Below are 15,463 nucleotides of genomic sequence, written 5' to 3'. Positions count from 1 at the left end.
TGAAGGGAGCCGCGAACCTTTCATGTGCCGCATCCCCGAGCGCAGGGACCTGAAATAGTCGCTGACGGTTATTGGCCATTTTGGGGTTCTCGCGTGCACTGCATGTTTCCAGTTGAGAAGACACTTCAGTGGATGTCAGTGTATGACTGTCTCCGGCTTGGTCATAGAACCACTACAGATGGGAAATTAGAAAAAAGCTGCTGGGACGTTTCCGCTGTTTCCCAGCGAAAGCCCTGTTGCTCCCTTCTGCACTTCCGCAGTCCGGTCAGGTCAGGCATGGGCATCACGTCGGCAGGCGCCGTCACGCCAGCTGGGTCACTCATCGGCTACTAACACGCTGGTCTTAAACAAGTTTTTATTTTGTGTAAATCAAAAGATTTCCACTGCCACAAAATCCCCTGAAAAAACAAACTTGCAGGATCTTCCATAACGGTTGGTAAATGAACATCACAGAACAGTCTCGGATTGCAAATGAAATGCTTAGTTACTCTTTTAAGCCTTCTTTTCATTCCTTAAACGATGAGGCGCTTTCTTTGCTCATGAGCCGGCTCCTGATGACCATGCTGCTGTGTCTTGATATCTGATCCTGAAACTCTGAATTCATAAAGAAATACAGGATTGGATCCAAGCAGCAGTCCAGACTTGCAAGACTTAAGCAAAAGGGTTGAGTGTAAAGAGTGAAGCTACGTAAGAAACAGTCTGTAATAACATTTTCTTTCACCATCATGTAGAAAAAGAAGTTGATGTGGTACGGTGCAAAACACACGAAGAACACGATGGCGCACATGGAAACCATCCGTAAAGCCTTCTGCCTCTCGTTGCCGTTTTGCGGCGGTATCTGGAATCCCCGAAGGGAAACTTTTGTTTTCCAAGTGCAGAATAAAATAATAACGAGAGGGCCCACGAACCCGAAGAGCTCCGCCGCCGCTGTCATCAGCACCGTGGCCACCTTGCTGTCGATCTGCCGGACCTCGAGGTCTGCAAAGCAGGTGTTTGTGCTGTTGGCTAGGCCGTAGTTTCGCATGATGGGAAACGGAGAGCAAGCCGCCCCGACGAAGAGCCACACCGCGGCGCTGATGGCCGCGTCGTACCGCCGCTTCCAGTCCTTGGCCTTGAACGGCTGGTACAGGAAGAGGTACCGCTGGATGCTGATGCAGGTGAGGAAGCAAATGCTCGCGTACATGTTGAGGTACTTCAGGTAGAAACACAGTAAGCAAAGGAACCTCCCAAAAGGCCATGTGTGGTTAATATAGTAGTATATCCGCAGCGGCAGGGAGAGGACGTGAGCCAGGTCAGCCATGGCCAGATTGATCATGAAAATCACAGCTTTGTTCTTCTTGCTGATGAAGCGACATAACACCCACAAGGCAGTGCTGTTTGCCAGAAGCCCGGGTACGAATATGATGGTGTAAGTGGTTGCATACAGGCTGTATTTAAACGTTATCACGGGATCAGGACAAGTTCGGTTGCTCTGCGTCATCACGGGGCTGCTGGAAACGTTCAGCGCAGGATAGAGTGGGTGGGTCATTCCTGTAGGGAATAAAAACAAAGGCTGTAAAGGCAAAGGCACTGCAATAGTTTTTATATTTACATTTGCATTTCTTATTTGACTATTCAGTAGAAAGTAGAGGTTTGGAAAAGTCTTTTGTATAAAGCATCTCGCTTTATTCTTCAAAGCTACCTCCTCAGAGGTCTCCCACCGCCGCAGTGTTCCCAGAGCTGTCGCTGTCAGTCCCCTTGCTGTGCTCTCCGCGTGCCCCACCAAAGGCTCTGCTCCTGTCACCATCCGTCAAGCAGAGAGCTCACGCGCTGAGACCAACCCTTAAGGTCAGACGGGGAGTCCACGGCAGTGCAACACACTGAACTGGGGAATTTTCAGGCTACCTTAAATATATTTAAACAAGCGATCCAGTTTCAGGAGCTGAAATAGGGGCTGCCTCAAAGACATAAGCGTGGGTGAAGCTGTGCCAAACCGCTACGTCAAGGGTAGGAGAAGCTGCCCTTCCTCTGGCAGCTCAGGACCACCTATGGTTGGGTCCCTGGGTAACAGCAGCTGGCATAAGCCACATGGTGTTCCAGCAATAAGCTAAAGGCAGATGTGCCATAGCCCAGCTTCTGCGTGTGAACGACCACATGGGCTAGAGATCAAAATGTGGGTGGCAGCCACTGAATCAGACCTGCCATGAAGTTGCTGGTTGGGCGTTGCATGGGTGTCTTGGGGTCAAGTCAAGTGTTGGCGGACCTGACGGACCCCGTTCACCTTGCATGATGGGGAGAGCCCGTGTGGCCCTTCCGGGGGAAAGCGGAGCAGGGAGTGGGCTTGAAGGACTTGAAGACTGTAAATGTAGTTACTGCTCCTGAAGTGAACTGACCTGTGTTTAAATAAAAGGCAGAGACCTAATCTGATCACAGGCTTCCATTTCTCATCTCCCCAGCACCCTCCATCTAACACGTCTCTTCATCAGATAATTTTGTTTTGAGATATTTCCAGCTTCTGGTTCTCCTTTGATTCAGATGAATAGAGATGGCTAAATGTCGCAGACTGGACTGTTGGGTCTTCTTTCTTTCACTAGCATTTTTAACTGGGACTTTTTTCAGGAGGGTAACACAGGCAGGAAGATTTTGGTATCACTGGGTATTTCCCCATAGGGTCGTAATTCTTGGTACAGTGATTCCCTCCTTTGTCTAATTTAATGGTTAAAAAAACTGAGTATCAGCTTCCTATTTCATGTGGCTCTGCAGACACTGATTCATTGCTTGTGACTCATTTTCTGCAAGTATTGCTTACAAGGGGCATTTGCCAGAAAAAGTGTCTCTGTAGGTAGATATTAGTAACTCGTATCCTGTTACTAATGCTTTTTTTACTTCATGTTATTAAAAAAAAAAAGGCAAAGAGTTTAGAGTTCTCAAGTCACAGAGAACACAAATAGCTGTTTTTTAAGTTGGTTAATCACTGTGGTACTTGAAGTTGGCAGCTAGTACAGACTCTACTGAAGGCTGTTATGGAAGGGCTGTAATTCAGGCCCCAGAAATGCCTGGATGTGGCCAGGTCCTAGCACAGGACACAGTCCAAGCTCAGCGCTGCCGTAATGGCTGGCTCGCGTACCCGGATGGTGAGGAGGACCACCAAACACTGCGCCTGCGGGGGCTGCCAACAGACCCTGCTGCCAGCTTTCTTGTTTTTCTTTTCAAACTTCCATTCCCTTAAGTTTCATTTTCTCCTAGTCTTCAAAAAGCAAGGCCTGCTGATTTATCTCCTGCAGCACCATCAGCTTTAGCAAATGGGCTACGTCCTTTAGTTGCACCAAAGCATCGACAAAATGCCATAATCAAGAAACTCTATCCAGCCCATCTCCTTTACTGAGACAACAGGAGCATACGGAGGCCGGGTGTTTCAAAGCAACCCTCGCAGGCTCTTTCCATCCCTCTAGGACAATTGCTCCAGGCTGCAAGTCACTGGCGTTAAGCCTCGTCCCTGGGGCAGCTTTGGAGCAAGCTCAGGTGAGATGCTCTGTTTGGCGGGGGCGGCAGGAGGGTGTTCCCGGCTGTCCGGGAGCTGGCCACTAAGCCTCAATTTTGCATCCAGGCATTCCTCCTTTTCAGGGGGAATATTTCTCCTTTGCCTATCTGAAATGTCATCTTTTGCATTGCATCCCGTTTCTAGAGACTGAATTTCTGGAGCGCGGGAAGTTTGTGCTCCCTTTCCGTCTGTGTCACCCGCAGCTCTGACATGTGGCTGATGTCCCCATCCTCAGTGACAACTCTGCGTGGTGCACCCAGTTGCTGTCTGTCTTCATGTGACATCCCTGCTTGGCAAGAAGCCATCGAGCAGGCACTTTCGAAGTTATTAGCTGTTTGCGTTTCCTCGGCTGTCCAGGTTAGGCTGACGGACCTATGTGTCTGCAAAACACGAGTGCCAGGCGGCCACTGAAATCATGGAGGGTTAGGTGCATTTGCAAAATGTTCCATTTTGAGGAATATTATTACTTAAAAACTGGCCAGTGGATCCGTGTTCTTAAGTGAGTCTGAGTTCAAGTGAGTCATAGCAGTTTGCTCATGGATGCCCCCAGATCCAGTTAGTCTGTATTTACGCCTCATGTGACAATTATGGGGCGAGATTGCAACTAGATTGCACACTGCCCTCCCCGAACGGGGGCATTCAGGGTAAACCCACATGCCCAGGGCATATCTGCTAAAACAGGAGGAGGATGCTGCATGCACACGCGTGGTATCGTGGTTCAGCCTTCGCCTTCTGGGGCAGAAAGCTGTGTGCAGCCGCGCGGTGCGCACGGTGCCTGGGCTGCAGCGGGAACAGGTTCCCCCCGGCTCGTCTCCCTCTGCTAATTGTCCACAAGGTGTCAGAGTTCATCAAGATTTCACTTCTTTCCCCTCCTCTTTCAGGCAGTTCTCTAACAGGAGCAGATGAGGGGACAAGGGCTGTCCCAGCATGCAGGTGGCACCACCGCCTTTTCCGGACTTTGTCTTGCTGTCTTCTGAGACGAGCCCAAACCGCAAAGCTCTTGGGTGCCTATATAACTGATATATATGACACATAAGAATGCTCCAAGCGTAGTCCTCCGATTCCTGGCATTTGCAGCAAGGAGCGTCCCAAGGCGCTGCGGCGTGGTGGCCGCGGTGGCTGCCCCGAGCCCTTGGCGCTAGAAGGTCACGAAACCCAAGAGACAGAAACGCCGGGGTTGTCCTCCCACCACCACCCGCGGTGAATCTAACGCCTCTGGTTGATTAACGGCGCGTATGAGCCCAAGGCAAAGCGTCGCGGAGCCCGAGGAGGGCTCTCCTTCGACTTCGCGCTCAGGCCATTTAGAACAAAACGCAGCATTACCTGGCTGGCAGTGCAAAACCACGTATACGGTTAATCTATACGAGTGTAAAGTCTGCTGGCTCATCAGCACACAGTGCTTTCTGATACCGAATGACTTCGCTGCAAAGGCATAAAAATATAGTGAGATTTAACCATCCCCATAGCTAAAATGCGCCCAGGCATACGCACAAGGGCTGGTTTATGCAGGGGACCATAAAATGGCTCTGTATCTGCCCTTCATGCCACTTTTCTTGCTCGGTTTGGAGCCGCATCCCTCCCCGTCCCCCTGCTGCCTGCGTGAGTGCAGAAGCGGACGCACGGGCAGGAATACTACTGAATGTCTGCCTGAAATTAGACTTTCCGCCTGCAAAGCTGTTAAGGAAGCAAAGACATTTGCTGCACAATGTACAGTGAAGGTCGAGAGCTGAAATGCCCCGTCTGATTTATCCACACTCCCTTGCATGGTGCAGGGAGACAGTGAAAGGCTCTTCAAAACCAGCCTCCTGCTGAAACATTGTTTTCAGAATATGCCATTTCAAAAAAAAAAAAAAAGGTAATAAAAAAACACAGTGGTATATAACTAGGTTTTTTTTACATTTTAAGTAGAGTCTGTATTTCTGAGGTTGTTGCAATAAGGAAAGAATTAAGTGTGCAAGCTATTACTTGTAGCTGCACGTTTGGAAACTATTATTTCATGGCATTTCCAGGAAAAGGATGTTCATCTTGATAGGACTGAGAAGTACAGGAATGCCATTCCTCAGTCCTATATCTTTCCGTCATGTACATCAGCAGACGAACTAACTGGTTTAATTAAGGCAGAAATGCCTTTCTGTAGACTCTGGCCTCATTGCGCGGCTGTGAGTGTGTCACGCTGTTGCACTCACACTTCGGTATGAAACCTCTGCAGCCAGAAGTGGAAAGTTCTACAGTTAAGGGTATTTTTTTTTCTGTTTTTCTTCTTCCAAAAAAAAAAAAAGAGCAGCTCTGGGTTGCCTGATCTGTAACAACAATATGTTTTGGTTTGGCAATGCTCATCTAATTTTCACTTCTGCAGCTCTAGCAGCTGAAGAAACTGCACGCCCAAGCAGAAGGCAGCCTGGTCCGAGCGCTGTCCCTCTGCCGGACGAGGGCTGTCCCGGGCATGGAGTCACCCTGCGGACAAGATTCCCGTGGCTTGTGAGGTCTGCGCGGGAGCCAAGGGCTGAGCACTTTCGCCGAGGCACACACAACTTGACAACAGAAAATACGCCCTTAAACAAAATCACGCTCTCGGTTCATACACAGCAGCCTACTGCTGAAGTCCTCCCCTGCACGAGCCCGAGGCACGACAGGCTGCACACCCTGACTCGCCCTTCGCAGTGTTTTGATGGCGCAAAGCTATCCCCAAAGCACACTGCTGATTTACTCTGTGACCCTTCAGATTCAGGGTCCACCCAGCTTGAACCTCATCCGTTTCTGCCAAACGCCGCCGGTACGAATTGCTCACGCTTCCCTGGGAGCTGAGGGGCAGCTCGGGGTGGTTTCAGCCTCGGCAGTAAGCCGTCCTTTGCAAAGTGTGGTCTAAAAGTGTCAGCCAAAGAATCGCGGTAAATCTCAATCTGCGCTGGAGACTGCAGCCTGAGTTATGAACTGGAACCGCCCCAGAGCTCTTGAGAATGAGAATACGTCCAACTGCCTCTAATTCTGTCCTGCTGCATCCCCCCGACTCCAGCAAGGACTCATGTGCCGCTGGTGCGATTCAGTCTGAGCAGGGTGGATTGCACAATGCAGCACGTAGATTTTTTTTTTTTTTCGGTATAAATTACTGCCAGAAGGAACGGATTTGCAACAATTCCCTCACTGTCAAATACAATTTGAAACTAGAAGGTACTTGTTGAGTAATTGGGCAAAAGAAGAAAACTGTGCCTAGCAAAGACATCTGAGACCAGGCAGGGAACCCTTTATCGCCCGTGCTATAAAACTGTACTTTCTCTAGTAACGGTAGCTTCATGCCGCCGCTGTTTTAACTCCTCCGTGTGTTCAAACGGAGGATTGGCGCCCGAGGAGCCCCCTTGCTTCTGCAAGACTCAACGTGCCACTAACCTGCTCCCGGCAGGAGCCGACCCCAAAGAAAAAGCTCCGGAAAGGCAGCGCTGCCGTAGGAAAGCGCGGAGGCTCCTTAAGGCTAGTGCTAAACCGTGGAGAGAGAGCTTAAAAGCAGCCTTACCTTCCCAGGCAGGAATCCAGCCAGCGGCGAGCGCGCCGCTCGAGGAGGAAGTGCGACGTCTCGCGCGGCACCGCAGCGGCCGTGTTTACATGTGCGGAGCGACCTGCGTGACATCACGAGCCGCTGCAAGGTGCCGCCGGGCTCGCGCGCCCCGCGGGGCTCCCGCGCCTTCGGCCTCGCCACTTCCCGCCGCCCCGGGAGACGGCGCGGAGCGCAGCGGGCTGCCCCCTTTCCGGGCCATGCCGGCTCCGCGGGCTCCTCTTGGAGCTGTCCCGAAACGTTCCCAAAGCTGCTGCCCTCGCCTCCTCGCCGGCCGTGCGGGCCCCTCCGTTGCCATGTCGGAGCCTTGGCTGGCCCTCGCTCCGTTTGACCCGGCGCCACCTCCTCTTTCCAGAGGGGTCAAGCATCCCAGCGGCTTTTTATAGCGCTCGCTTGAGCCTTGCTCGTTATTTCGCTTGCACTTAATAAACAGGCAACTCGGATTACGCTTGCTGGAGCTCGCTGCCAGCGATGCCAAGCAGCGGCGGCTCCTCAAACGTTTCCCGCACCGGGGTGAAATCCAGCCTCCCCCTTATTCCAGGGGGTTAATGCTTTAACGAGGCTGGGACTTCACCCACTTCCATTTCTGTATCACAAATCTTCGGAGGTCTAATTGTTTGGATTTGCAGGAAGCCGTAGGGAATCCAACCTGCCTTGCCTTTTCCGGGTCGGACTCTGGCTTGCGGCACACGACCGCCCGCGTAGCTCAGCGGCTAAACTCTCTGCTAAAGTACAGAGTAAAACATCCCTGCACCTATTCTCTGACCTCGGGACAACGCAGATGTTGACGCCTGACTCCTCAGAAACCTGCGTTCGGGGCGCTACCTCGGCTTGCCCAGGTACGGAGGGGAGCAGGACAGAGCCGCAGGTCTCTTCCTTCCTCCTCCTCCTCCTCCTCCTCCTCCTCCTCCTCGCCGTGCGGCTCTGGCCCCGTGGCCCGGCCGTGCACCCCGAGGAGGGGAGCGGGGCCAGCGCTGCAGAGGAAGCTTCGTGGTTTGCTGGCCGAACCTCGCAAGCAGGCTGTGACCACCTCCTCCTCTGCTCTGGGGTCCCGCCTGGGTCGTCAGTTCTCCACTCTGACTTTCTAAATTCATTATCACTACTGTAGCGCTAAAACAAATGTCTCTGAAATAAGGATGACCCAAAATTAATACTCCTTAAAAAGCACAGCTGCGGTCCATAGACAGATGTTTCCATGATTTGTCAAAGGAGGTTGGTAAAAGCTGGATTTTATATTGCCAGCTGTTTATTTTAGAATTATTTATATGGGCTTCATGAAAAGCAATAGCGAGCTCTTGGCCGATATTGCAGTGTTTATCAGTACATCCTGCTTAGCTGATTTTTTTAAGTTGTTCATCAGCAATGGGAACATATTTGCTGGAACCTCTCCAACAGCAAAGCCGTCTTTTTAATTAAATCACCTCACGATACTCTGTAGCCCAGCAAGCTAAGCAGAAGCCAGTTTTGGACCAGCTTTTCTGAAATACTTCACTGACTGCCCTGAGTCACGTCTGTGGGAAACAGACGTTATCAGCCCTTCTGCAGATGCTCTCGTCCGCGTGAGCTTCTCACTGCGATTCTTTCATCCCTCACTTGTCACTAATAGAATTGACTGATTTGAGCAAAAGCTACATTCTTTATAGAATAGAGATTAAATTAACCATAGCTGCAACTGCGCACGTTGGTACCTGAAATGCATTGCACAGTTGCAAGATAAGCTATAACACCAAAAACAGGCATCTTGTGAAAATACACTGGACTCTTAGGAACAGATCTACCTACAAAAGAGATGCAGCTACCATTGCTACTGTATACGTATCCATATAAACTGTCCTGGCAGCCTAGTTCAGTGCAGGTTGCTATAAAAAATGTCTAATTGCGAAACAGAGGTTTAAAGGCCTGAGTCATAGCACCTGCAGACTAATTCTGCAGAATTTCTCTGTGCTTGAGTTTACCCGGTTGTAGAGTGGGGTTGACATTTTCCCATCCTAAACACAAGGATGTTGCCCAGACTTCTGTAATACTTAGCTGAAAGATTACATACATTCAAAAAACTTCTTAGTGAAGGGTCCGGCAGCATGCTGTCACGCCAAGGCATGGTTTGTGCTAGCAGAGGACTCTTACAGCCAGCCTGGAGGATCTGAAACTTGCTTGCTAGCATTGCCCATCGGTTTCCTAAGTAAGTTATCCCGGAGGTGAGGAGTGGGACGTGACCTTTTTTACTGATAAAATTGAATTTCCTCTAGAGACTTTGCAGACAGTTATATTGGTTACTGATGTACTTTCCCCCTATATCTATTTGCCCTTGCCGTGTAGGTAAATCTTTGATTTGCATAGCATGCCTAAAATTGTTCCTGCTCTGGGTTTTTGCTTACCAGAACATTGGGCTTACCAGAAGCATTCAGCCACCAGAATGAGCTGCAGATTTCGGAGCAGCTGCTCGGCCTCAGCTCCAGCGCACCGCTGGTGCCTCGTCACCCGGCGCCTTCGCTGGCGCGCTCGGCAGCGTGACGGAGGCCGCGGCCGCCGCTCTGCGGCTCGGGCCGCTTCTCCGGGTTGCTGCAGGCGCCGGAGCCCGCCGTCCCGGCTGGAAGACGCGGGGTTTAACCGCGGAGCAGAGAGCAGCTATTAGCAGGCTGCAGCCCGTGGGTGCCGGCAGTGCCCCCGTTACGTAACGCTTCCCTACGAATAATTGAGCAACACACGTTTTCATTGCTTTAATGCAAAAAAAAAAAAGCTCCAGGTTTGCCTGTTTGTCTGTTAGGAAGCGTCTTTCAACATGCAAGAGTGACCACATGCACAAACATGTCACCCTGCCTTTTCTATGCTTGTGCTTCCTTTCTGAGTTCTTTTCCGAAATCTAAAATAAAGATGCTGCTATTTGTCTTACCAGATAATAGCAGCATTAACGTATTTTAGTTCACAGAATATTTGAAGCCATTTTTTTAGATATGTGTGTTTTCCGCATGTACAAGGGAAGAAGACACATGAGGAAAAAAGTCAGTCTAATGGAAAAATTACGGCCCTTGAGTGGGAACTAGGGAGAAAACCAGCCCCATGTCTAAAATATTGTCACTATTAATAATACAATATAATTATTAACATTCACCTGAAAAAAAAGAGTCAGAGCTAGATTTCATGTCAAAATGTTTCTTTTATCTCAGTGACTGTGGATAGCAAATTTATTTTGTTGTCAACTCAGGCATTTCATGGTTTGGACAAGCACATATTCAGTGAAAGCTACTACCAAGAAGTTATCTGACTTTTGTCAAAAGTGGTACTACTACAAGCAAAAAGTAAATATTTGTATCCCAGTTGTCCTTATCACTAATTTTAAGGACTTATTTAAAGGAGTACAAACACTGATAATGATAGGACGTGAAAAACATGTATGGGGATTAAAATACGTAAATGTGTTGTTTATTAGAAAATGTTCTTCCACGCTCTAAATCAGATAACAAAAAGAGGAACATGTGATGGAAAGCGTTTCAAAATTCTGCACTTTCCCCTGCATATTTGGGCCCCCAGATGATAATATATTTTTTCCTCTGCTGAAAAAAAAAAGAGCAAGCATAAGGGAGAGGTAAAAACGGGGTGTACGCTGAGAAACCACTGCTAATTACCTGCCTGTATTTTGATGACAACTGCAATAACATTGCTCTTTGCTGGATCTTTTACTGCTGCATAGCTAAAATTATGCAACATAGTTAGATCATGTTATCAGTGATTTTCCCTGGTCTTAGTACAAGTGCATGCTATTTTTGCCCAAAAGGCTCTTTGGCAGATTTTATTTGAAATATATAGTTTTTATTCAAAACACAGCAGTATTTTTCAATAGAGAAGTCTGTTAGTTCTGCCTTAGATTATCACTTGTTGTGTACCACAACACTCACTCTCCTCCATGGGCTAGTGAAATTGTGAGTAGGATGCTATAAAGAACTGAAAAGACTCATAATCCAAGTGTTTCTACAATAACAAAAACATTCCTCTCTGATAGTAGAAAGACATGGGAAATCTTAGAAAGTTTCAGAGTCTGGGGCACCCAAAATCTTGGCAGATCACCCCAGATTTTATTCAGATTGGCTGAGCACCTTGAATCTGTGGAACTGGATGAAATTCAGAGACTTTCTCATGGGAGATGTAAGACTCCCCAGTACCAGCCACAAGTACTTACCACTCCGAGCAGTTTCTTTTTTATTATTATTTACTTCTGAACTTCTTTTTTCATCAGAAACTAAAAAGGAGGAAATATGTATTATATTCTAACACTAAAGAGCCTCCGAGAAGTATTTTCCATGCAGCTTCTAAAAATAGCTCCATCAGTTGTCGTTGTTAAAATGTTTTTGCCCTACAACTCTGAATCTCTTAATGCCTAAAATCAAGTAACCTATGCTTTTTTGGATTGAATGAAAGAAAATTTGTGTGGAGAAGGGCCTGGGGAAAGGAATGCTTGCTTATTTTTGTTGGTGGTGATTTTAACTTTTTTTTCCTCAGCTTGTCCAAGGGGTTTGCTGAAGCTCTCCTTCCAAGAGCGTCTACACAGTGGTAAGTAACCCTGTGCTCTGTAGCAGCTCTTTCAAGCCTCTACATATGATCCCTTTTTCTTATCTGCACAGTGTTTTGGACACATCTGTAAAGTGTCTTTAGGAATCGGCATGCAGGCACAGGATGAAGTCAGTGCTCTGCTCTGCAGAACACGGTTCTTTCCCAAATCTAACCGTGACCAACCCTGTCTTTCTCAGCAGCCCTACCAGGCGGCGTTTTATCACAGCTCGCCTTGTTGTGAGGCCCAGGAAGCTGGACATCAGTGACGGGGCCTCTTCTCCGCAGCCGCGATGATGGGTGGCAGCGGGCAGTTGCAGCGCTGCGGAGCCGCTCCGGTCCTGACACCTGCTGCTGCTGCTGCTGCTTAGGGATTCCCTGCAAAGCCCTTCAGCGTCTCATCGCCCAGCAGCTCTGCACTGCAAGCAGCTGGGGAACAAGCTGCCGGAGAAAACAGTTTGTAAACATAGGAGGCCGATTTTGCACCAACCGTCATTGCTCACCTGTCAGCAGCCTTGCTGGAGGAGAAAGATCTGTGTAATCTGGTGAGATCCAACTAAATGTAAATGTTTTATACAACCGACAGGCTTTAGAACTTCTGCGTGAGGATTCAGCTCTTCATGGACTTCCGCAAGGAGATTTCTCCTACTTTCTAGTATCAGATCATCAGACTAAGGGAACCAAAATCAGCTTAGACGAAAGCTGCTAGAGCTATCTCAATTCTTATATGGCTGTGGCTAACCACTTTTGTGTTGCCAAGCCAGTTATAAGCCTAGTGGTAATGAAAGTCTGTGATACTGGTGTGAAGCTGTGCATCCTCAGGCTGTTGCCATTGGGAACGTACCTGAAATACAATAGCTGGCTTTCAGGAAATGAGATTTTCAACCTGTTTGGAACCACTGGGGCATTCCCATGCCCACAGCTTGCTCTCCTGCCGAAGCCAGCAGATATGTCAACTGTCAAGACGGTACTGCCTGGGTCTGCAGGGGAAAGCTCATGAAACTGGTGTGGGAAGATCCAAGGCTCTGAGTTCAGGTATTTGCATGTTTGCAGTACTTCCTCTCAGCTAGATAGGGCAAAGCAGTTCCCATCAGTTAAGAGATGCTAACTGCCAGCATATGACTGCACACCCTGCTTTTAGCAGCATGCATGGAGCAGCAGAGGAGTGTGTGTCAAGAAGGCTGGAAGGAAAACAACGCTTCTTCAAAAGCCGTCGGTGTGCCAGTGCCCCAAATGCTGCCCGTGATGTTGCAGGCTGCTGCAGCCTGCGCATGACAGCTGCAAAGTGAAGGGTAAGTATTTTCGTGTGAACTGGAACACAAAAAAACAATAAACTCCACAGGGGATTCCCAAGACTGGAAAACACCCTCCTAACAAATATCAGCCACCTCTGCTCTTGTACTTCATCACATTTACTTCATAGGGCTGGGCTTCCCCTTTCACTTCAGCTGGAGAGACAGCAGCAAAGGTTTTGGCAAACAGCGAACTTCACGAAATGTAAAAACTAGGAATAACTTGACAAGAATGAGGTCAGACTGCTAACATACACACATGAAACCAGTGCACAAGTCAAACCATACAAGAGCAAAAGACAAAGCAAGTCAACTTGGTGGTACTAAAGCTAATCCCCTGTAAGACCCTTACGTATCTTCTGCCCTAAACCAAAGCCAACTGCACCTGAAGGAAGATGAAATCCTTTGCAACTTCACTGGCCATCCACTAGGAAATCCCAGCACATGGGCTGAGGCCTGAGCAGCTGTGAGTGTTGCTGGCAGGCCACAGTGTTAACAGGCATCCCAGCTGGAAAGCTCTCTCCAGCGTCCAGGCAGTGAAGGGCATGAGGGGTGGGCAGAAGGGCTAGCAGATATGGGAACAGAGGAGAGCAGGACTGAAATGGAAAACATCTGGTATTCATGTTCTGTAGGACAGGGGTGTGCTACAAATGGGGTGTTTCCCATGGGAAGTTAGCAGGTGCCTACATCTGCAGAAGCTGTGCAGAGCTGGCAATGTCCTGCTGAATTTGTGTGGGAAGAGACCTGTCAGGTGACATGTAGGACAGACAGGATGCCTTATGAGCTTGAACGCAGGTCTAGGCGTGTGCCTAGCTATCAAGATGTAAACCTGTTCAGAGAAAAAACAAGTCCAATGACGTCAACACCTAGCACAAACAGATCAACAGCACAAGTCATATTTCAGGTCTACTTTGAGTAGCTCCTGCCTGGTAAAGGAATCCAAGGAGGATGATTCACTGGAGAAAACAGGCTCATGAAACAATCACTTAATCATTCTATTAAGATCAAAAACAGCATTGACAACATCTACAAAACAAAGCATCTACCACAAGGATTTTACTGATTCATTGGAAATAATGAAGAGACAGGGAAAGGGTTTGGTCCTATTCCTACTTTCCATGATTCTAACAGAGCAGGATACAGTCTTGGGAGCTGGTTTAGTTTCCCTGCCCAAAGGTAGGGGTGCACATATGTGTATGTACCTGAAGACAGAGCAGCTTTATCTCAGTCCTTCCTGAAAGATGTTAGCTTAGCTTAATCTGGTCTTTTTGTTGTTGTTGCTTTTTACCTTACAAAAGTTCTTTATAAGCCTTGTTCTTGCTTTTAGCATATTAGCACCGAATGTAACAGACTGTCAAACTGCTTGACTGTGCTGGACTCCAGTGAAGCTGAACGTTACCAATTGTGAAGGCCAAGATTGCATCTTCCTGTGGACACAGACAGAGCTATGACTGAAGATCTACAGAGCAAGTTCTGGGCAAATAGGCAAAGGAGATCTGGGAAGAGGCTTGATAAAGAGCTGTGGCTTCCCACAAGAAAGTGGATTTGGTTTTCTGAACCTGGTAGGAGGGAGCCAAAGGGACTGCATGTCAGACCTGTGGCCTGCTTCCCATTTTGGAGAATGCTTTTCTTTGCTTGCATCTCATGAAGACTGTAACTCCAGCTGTGTGTTGGAAGGAATGAGTAAGTCTGTACTATTACAAGGAGTTACATTTGGATAGAGGAGTCAGGATTTCCTTGGCAATGGTAATTCATTGGCCCTGTTGATTTTTCAGTCACTGCTTCTCCTTTTGATGACTTCTCCACTACCTCTGTCTTTAGCTTGTCTTCTTTTTTCTATTTTCTCTTTTCAGGTTGTCTTTCACTCAGCAGGAGCTGTTTTTCTGTGACACCTGGGGATGAAATGCAACACAATAACATCCTAATTACATCTGCAGCGTTCTGCAGTATTGCCATGTTTTGAGCAAACAGAGAGCATCCTTCAAATTCTGGGAAAGAACGAAATAGCTACATGCTATTTTTCTTACTCCCCTCCCACCTATTTTCTCACCTTTTTAGTTTCTCACCTTTTTTGTTTTCTATCTATAATGTGGATTGTATCAAACTACTAGTTCCTTAAATACTACTTCTGAAGCTGGGGTTTTGGTAGTCACCCTAAGAGATTTGACTTTAAGTGGCTGTTTCTAAGTATGCGTGATCAGATGGAGGATTATTGAGCTAGGAAAAGGAAATGTTTGTTGCATTGGAGTCAGTCTAAATTTGTTTCTCCCTCTACATGGTAGTTGCACTTGTAGAGGGAAAGTGCAACTACCAGTTGCACTATCCCTGAACCAGCACCACAAGTGCTACCTGTTCATTAGGGTTTAAATCCGAGGTTTAACTGTCCAAATCCCATGCAAACTCTCCACATAATTTCTAGAGCTGGTAAACTTAAAGTTTCTGCACAGAAATTAAGCTCACTTAAAGTGTGTTTGAGCTGTGTGCTTGAACATTAAGGGTATTTACTACTAATAGGTCTTGGCAAATGACTTCCCACATACACAATGCGTGTTTAGCTATTGT

The 15,463-nt window shown here is 47.9% G+C and overlaps 1 protein-coding gene across 1 annotated transcript; it reads right to left on the bottom strand.

The window, feature by feature from the left end:
* Window positions 1-146: 146 nt before the first annotated feature.
* Window positions 147-1,534, bottom strand: P2RY10 (P2Y receptor family member 10). The gene has a single exon (XM_013946136.2). The coding sequence runs from the start codon at window positions 1,526-1,528 to the stop codon at window positions 506-508; it is 1,023 nt and encodes a 340-aa protein (XP_013801590.1). The 5' UTR covers window positions 1,529-1,534; the 3' UTR covers window positions 147-505.
* Between the last annotated feature and the right edge of the window lie 13,929 nt (window positions 1,535-15,463).

This window comes from Apteryx mantelli, chromosome 13 (assembly GCF_036417845.1).
Source record: "Apteryx mantelli isolate bAptMan1 chromosome 13, bAptMan1.hap1, whole genome shotgun sequence".
NCBI classification, from domain to species: domain Eukaryota; kingdom Metazoa; phylum Chordata; class Aves; order Apterygiformes; family Apterygidae; genus Apteryx; species Apteryx mantelli.
This window is presented reverse-complemented; position numbering and strand designations above follow the sequence as displayed.

Bases quoted from the DNA above. Each gene is read 5' to 3' on its own strand.
- P2RY10 (XM_013946136.2), bottom strand. From the start codon at position 1,528: ATGACCCACCCACTCTATCCTGCGCTGAACGTTTCCAGCAGCCCCGTG.